The 6,504-nt window shown below is 44.0% G+C and overlaps 1 protein-coding gene across 1 annotated transcript; it reads right to left on the reverse strand.

Moving 5' to 3' along the window:
* Positions 1 to 2,232: 2,232 nt before the first annotated feature.
* Positions 2,233 to 4,243, reverse strand: CCL7 (C-C motif chemokine ligand 7). The gene is made up of 3 exons (XM_017534253.2): positions 4,103 to 4,243; positions 3,204 to 3,318; positions 2,233 to 2,772 (listed from the first exon to the last, which is right to left on the reverse strand). The coding sequence occupies exons 1-3, from the start codon at positions 4,206 to 4,208 to the stop codon at positions 2,667 to 2,669; spliced, it is 327 nt and encodes a 108-aa protein (XP_017389742.1). The 5' UTR covers positions 4,209 to 4,243; the 3' UTR covers positions 2,233 to 2,666.
* Positions 4,244 to 6,504: the final 2,261 nt, after the last annotated feature.

The following is a 6,504-nucleotide window of genomic DNA, read 5'->3' on the forward strand; positions in this document are numbered from 1 at the left end:
GCTGTCCCTCCCCTATGCACCCTCTACTGACTACAGTGTGTGATGCTCCCCTCCTTGTGTCCACATGTTCTAATTGTTCAACACCCGCCTGTGAGTGATAACATACGGTGTTTGGTTTTCTGTTCTTGTGTCAGTTTGCTGAGAATGATGGTTTCCAGATTCATCCATGTCCCTATGAAGGACACAAACTCATCATTTTTTATGGCTGTGAAGGATTCCATGGTGTATATGTGCCACATTTTCTTTATCCAGTCTATTGATGATGGACATTTGGGTTGGTTCCAGGTCTTTGCTATTGTAAATAGTGCCACAATGAACAAACCTGTGCATGTGTCTTTATAATAGAACAATTTATAATTCTTTGGGTATATACCCAGTAATGGAATTGCTGGGTCAAATGGTATTTCTATCTCTAGGTCCTTGAGGAATCACCACACTGTCTTCCACAATGGTTTAACTAATTTACACTCCCGCCAACAGTGTAAAAGTGTTCCTATTTCTCCACATCCTCTCCAGCATCTGTTGACTCCAGATTTTTTAATGATCACCATTCTAGCTGGCATAAGATGGTATCTCAACGTGGTTTTGATTTGCATTTCTCTAATGACAGTGATGATGAGTATTTTTTCATATGTTTGTTGGCCTCATTGATGTCTTCTTTTGTAAAGTGTCTGTTCATATCTGTCACCCACTTTTGAATGAGTTTGTTTGTTTCTTGTAAATCTGTTTTAGTTCTTTGTAGATTCTGGATATTAGCCCTTTGTCAGATGGGTAGATTGCAAAAATTTTTTCCCATTCTGTTGGTTGCCAGTTCACTCTAGTAATTCAGGCAGCTCGCTAAGGCTTTTCAGTCTGGCAAAGATCTCCTGTTCTGTGAGTTGTAGAGGGCTTGGGTAGAGTGCTGTATCTGGACCGAAGTCCCAGAGGGGGAGATCCCCTGGTCCTCCGGTGGGTTGCACACTCCTCCTGGATGGGGCAGTGCCTCAATTTGCCACAACTTGCCCTATTTGGTTTATACTCACTGTCCGACCAGACCCACAAAATGAACCTGGTACCTCGTTTGGAATTGTGGAGACCACTTGGCTTCTGTATCTCTCTCATTGGGAGCTGCTTTCTGGAGCTGCCTCATATTTGGCCATCTTGGGATGCCCCCCTGATTTCTTAATGAAAGTTATATGCAACCAACTGGAGGACCGGGGATCTCCCCCTCTGGGACTTCAGTTCAGATAACAGCGCTCTACCCAAGCCCTCTGCAACCCACAGGAGATCTTTGCCGGGCTGAAAAGCCTTAGCGAGCTGCCTGAATAGGACAAAACAGCAACTTCGGCCCTTGGGCTGTCAGCATAGATCTAGGCGGAAGCACTGGCTGATGCCGAGAAAGCCAAAAAGCCTGTGGGACGGAGCTACCCGCCCTCCAGTAAGAAGGGGAAAGGAACGCAGGGAAACAGCCTAAAAGGCAGGACGGGTCCTCCCACCGCAGCACAAAGCCCAGTAGGCCAAAAAACTCTCACTCCAGAGTTAGGCACCCAGAACGTCAGTTAGAGAGCAGCCAGGAATGGTCCAGGTCATCGGGCAGGAGCGAAGCCGCCATTGCAGAAGCCGGCCTAATTTTCCTAAATAAAAGATGCAGCTGCTCCACTGAATCTGCGGCAGCCCAGCAGTGCCTCCGCAGGTAGACAAAGGAAAGGCTGCCTCCCCAAGCAGCTACCTGAGATCAAAACTATATAAATCCAAGAGATGGAGAGAAACCAGCTCAAGAAGAATGAAGCCATCAAAAACCAAAACGTCTCTCCCCAACCAGGAGTTCACGACTCCTCACCAGCAAGGGAACAAAGCAGGACGGAGAATGACATATTCTTATGTATTATAGTAGGCTAGAGAATTGATGAGAAAGGGGAAAACCAGCCAGTCACAAGGCTGATATAATAGAAGTAGAGAGAGACCTCTGGGTAGAGCATGAGATGGTAAGAAAAAAAATGAGTCTGGAAGGGAGAAAAGGTATTTGCACAAGTGGCTGAAGCAGATGTCGGTGAGTTCAACTGGCCACAGCCTGCAGCTGCATCTCCCTAACATGCAGGTGAGCCTGGTCTGAGGAAAAGCCCAGAGTCCATTATGTGCTCATATCTCCACAATGTGAGCCCAACCACTGCAACCACACCTTTCACCTTGTCACACTGTTACCCCCACCAGCTTTATTACTTTACCCTTAAAAAAAAACCATGAATATCAGCTGTTTTACAAAAATACATTTTATGTGAAAATTTTGGAGTCATACATATGCAAATATGTAATTCTATAATAACATTATGCTTCCATAGGGACATGGTATCTTAACAATTAAAACAAATCTTTACACTGGTTCTTGCAAGGACTTAGATAATACCATCATGAGGTAGAGAAGGGAGGAGCATCCCACAGTTTTTACAGAACTGAGATGATATATGTACCCAAGGCTTTACATTTAAAACCTACCAAAGTCCATGGACGATTAAATTAAAATATTAGTAACCTTAAAAAACTACTTGAGAAAAACCATGATTCACATTATTACATAAGACTCATATTCCTTAGAATAAAATAACCTCAGAACTACCCTCAGAAAGGACAGGGTAAATAAATTATTTGTTTCTCAAGTCATGGCTTGGTTTCAGTTCAGTCTAGAATGTTCAAAACTTTGGAGTTTGGGTTTTCTTGTCCAGGTCCTTCATAAAGTCCAGGACCCACATCTGTGTGGGGTCAGCACAGATCTCCTTGGCCAGTTTGGTCTTGAAGCTGTGGAGGAGAAAGGAGACAATTAGATGGAACACCTTGAGGGTTCAACCTGGGAGTAGGACCAACTCTATGGTAAACCTGTCTAGCCGGTCAGCCTAGCTGATGGGGCTGCCTCAGGAATGGAGGAGAAAGAAGATAAGATAAAGGAAGGGACCTCAGAGAAGTAGCTCTTTTTGCTAGCCCAAGTGAATACCTCTTGGTTTCAGAATGAAGGAACTGAGATCTAAAGTGGTAGTTGGAAAGGGAGCTGAGAGTGAGAAGTCACATTCTTTTCTTGAATTGTTTCCCACTGGAAAATGTCTGGGATCAGGTTACAGATGGTGTACGCATCACACTATTTGACTCCAACTCATTCTGATACTAGTCCTATTCTCTGCCCAGGGAAGAACCTAGGACTGAGGTGGGAGGGCAGGTGGTCATTGTACACACACATTACAGCTTCCTGGGGACAGTGGCTGGTGGTGATTCTTCTGTAGCTCTCTAGCCTCTGCTTAGGGATTTTCTTATTGATATATCTGTAGCAGCAGGTGAAAGTGTTAATCCCATCTGCAATGAAACAACAACAAGAAAAGGCTATTGAGGGTGTGTCCTGGGTCTTTCTGTTTGTAAAATAGGAAATGGTTAGAAGAAGGAGTCAGAGAGAAAGTAAGAGGTATAGGGAAAAGCTGTCCATCTCAAGTCCAATGTCTCTGCCCTTTGAGGCATTTCATAAACTCCCTCTCACTTTTATGGACTATGAAATAGGGATGCACGATAACCAGTTGACAGGGGAAAGGGGAATTGATGACTACTCGGCATTGCTAGGAGGGGCTAATAAAATAATCCAGTCTCTTAGAGCAAGGGTACCCCAACTATGGATCCCTTTTTAGGCTTTGAGAATTCTATGCTTGGTCATGAGTTTCCCTGATACCTACCATCTCTGCAGAGCTGCTGTCACTGGAATCTGGGCTGAATGAAGCACAGACCAGATTCTGAGTTTCCGCTGTATCTGGAAACAGCCTGCACATCCATCCCTAGAAGTCCCCTGTCTTTGATCACCCTGATCCCCAAACTCTGCTGGAAGCAGCTGAGGTGGTAACTACACTGAGAGTGTTCCCAGAGCTGCAGTCCTGGAAGGAGGTGGATTCAGGGTTCACAGCTGGAATTCTAGTTCAGGCCTTTGCCAGGAGCAGCTGTGTGGTTGGGCTCACCCCTTGTCCTTTTCTGAGTTACCTTATCTTGGAAAAGTAGCTGTTAAAGTGAGACTGTGGGTATTATGTCTTCTCGATTGGTCCGTGATAATCCAGAGAGGGGGCAATGTGCTTCAAGGGGAAGGAAAAAGGGACCTTACCTGGCTGAGCAAGCCCATGGCGGATGAAGGCAGCTGCTGTGAGCAGCAGACACAGAAGTGCTCCAGAGACTTTCATGCTGGAGGGTGAGGGCATTGGCTTCAGCATGAGAATTGGAGATTTCTGGGTGGGTCTCAACCTCTCCTCTGGCAGCTCTATCTCTGCCTTTTATAGGAAGAAAAAGGAGGTGGAGTGAGAAGGTTTTGTCATTCTGAATGAATCATAGGATGAAGTAATAAATCTTCTGAGCCAGTGCACAGAGGATGATAGGAAATGAGAAAGGAAAGTGTGAATCAAGGGTAGCCTGTTTTTCAGCTAAGACCAGGAGGGGTAGGTGAAGTAGGGTCTACATCCAGGCAGACTACAGTGTGTGATCTATGGCTATTACTGAGACCAGTTTCTTTGAAACGAGACCCATTCTACAGAAAAAGGAAGGAATCAGGTATACCAAAGTCAAAGATATACAAGGGATATTCCCCTTTTCCCTTTGGAGCGGCATCCGCAGGACACGAGTCCAAAAAGAGACATTCAAACTTGGGCTCGACTCTACAATAGACTCAAAGACTTTTCACTGTCTTAAATCCTGGTGGCTTTCTAAAACTCAGAGAAAAGTAAAATAGAACATTAGCAGAAAAACAGAATTCAGTACTCTTAGAAGAGTACCTAAAATTGTAGTGTCTGTTCTAGTAATCTATTGCTGCATAACAACCTGCCTGAAAACAGTGACTTAAAACAATAACAGTCTTTTATTTTTTTGCTCTCGAATATGTCACAAGGCCTTCACTCAATGTCTGGGGTCTGGGCTGGGAGGACTTCAACAGCCGGCAGTTGGACCAGGTGGAATTTATCAGGTCTTTCTCTCTCTCTCTCTCTCTCTCTCTCTCTCTCTCTCTCTCTCTCCCTCTCTCTCTCTCCCTCTGTCTCTCTCCCTCTCTCTCTCGTTCTGTGTGTGTGTGTGTGGGGGGTTGTGCGTGTGCATGTGCATATGATGTTTCCAGTGGTTCTTCCACATGGCTAGATATTTTGCATGATGGCTTAAGGGTCCCAGGTGTAAGGGTAGGAAACATAGTCATACCTTTTAACGGGAGAAGTGTAAAATAATTTGAGAATATCTTTTAAAACCACTGTTTGTTTTATAGGCTATCAGAACTGTATAGCATATAAAGATCTTAGAATGCTGCATTTCTAAAACATCCGACTAACTATGAAAATATTTTTCCAAGTAAAAGAATATAGGGAAGGCAAATTTATGGACAAAATCAGAGACCTTCAGTTTGAATCAGAGACAAGAGACTTCTTGTTGTCCTTCCCACACACATGTCTCAGGAATACAAAGAATAAATTTTGAAAACCACTAATCTAGCTCCTCATTTCACACACACATTACAAAATCACCAACTAATTGCCCCTAATATCAGTGTAAAGAGCCCGTGTGTGGGCTCCTCATGCCTATAACTGGGCCATCCATCATGGGCATGGAATGCAAGAGGAAAATTCTTCAATGGGGGCATTGGAGCATTATACAACCTTGAACATTAATCTGGAAGCAATGCAAGGCTTTGATTCTGGTTTTAGCTTTACATCAGGTTTTATCTTACCCCTGTGACTTTGCTCAGTCTACTCATTCTCTCAATTAGCTCTTTTCCAAATTGTTATTACTCCCACCTCCAGAAATTGGTGAAGAGTTGACCTACTTTCTATCTCCTTACAGTATTTATGGAGTCTCCCCAGCTCACTCTAATGTAACACAGTAGAACAGCATATTTTCTTTTTTTTTTCCCCATTTATTTATTTTATTGCATTTTAGGTTTTGGGGTACATGTGAAGAACATGCAAAATTGTTGCATAGGTACACACGTGGCAGTGTGATTTGTTGCCTTCCTCCCCATCACCTACATCTGGCACTTCTCCCCTTGCTATCTCTCCCCAGCTCCCCACCCCCAGAACAGCATATTTTCTAACCCAGGGTGTACGTTCCATCCACTTGGTGCTTCTAAAAAGCAGAACCCTTTCCTTTGACTTTTCTTTCTTTTCCCTTTCTTTTTTCCTTCCCTTTTTTTTTGGTGGGGGGAGCGGGAAGATAGCTATCATGGATAACCTGCTGAGTAATCCATGAAGTTGGAATAGAACACAGGGGTCCTGCATGGAAGTTACCTTTTCTGGATTCCTGGATGTGTCTGGACAGCAGCTCAAGGAAGTACTCAATTGTCCCATTTGGTTAAACTTTTCTCCTTTGGAAAATCCTTACGTAGAGTCCGCCAAGATATCGCTGCCTAAGAGCCCAGAGAAAATGCCTGTTTATGTTGATGATGGAAAGGCCTGTACATATCACCCACAAGAGCTGGGAATGGTGGAATAAGAGGCTGTTGAATTGTTGCAGAATTTTGTAAAAACTTTTAAATAA

This window comes from Cebus imitator, unplaced genomic scaffold (assembly GCF_001604975.1).
Source record: "Cebus imitator isolate Cc_AM_T3 unplaced genomic scaffold, Cebus_imitator-1.0 Scaffold85, whole genome shotgun sequence".
Lineage (NCBI taxonomy): Eukaryota > Metazoa > Chordata > Mammalia > Primates > Cebidae > Cebus > Cebus imitator.

What these genes read in the sequence shown, in the direction of transcription:
- CCL7 (XM_017534253.2), bottom strand. Translation starts at nt 4,208, where the DNA reads ATGCTGAAGCCAATGCCCTCACCCTCCAGCATGAAAGTCTCTGGAGCA. An exon ending in CCATGGGCTTGCTCAGCCAG is followed by an intron (nt 3,319 to 4,102) that starts GTAAGGTCCCTT and finishes GTTTCATTGCAG; the next exon opens with ATGGGATTAACACTTTCACC. An exon ending in TGTCCCCAGGAAGCTGTAAT is followed by an intron (nt 2,773 to 3,203) that starts GTGTGTGTACAA and finishes TCTCCTCCACAG; the next exon opens with CTTCAAGACCAAACTGGCCA.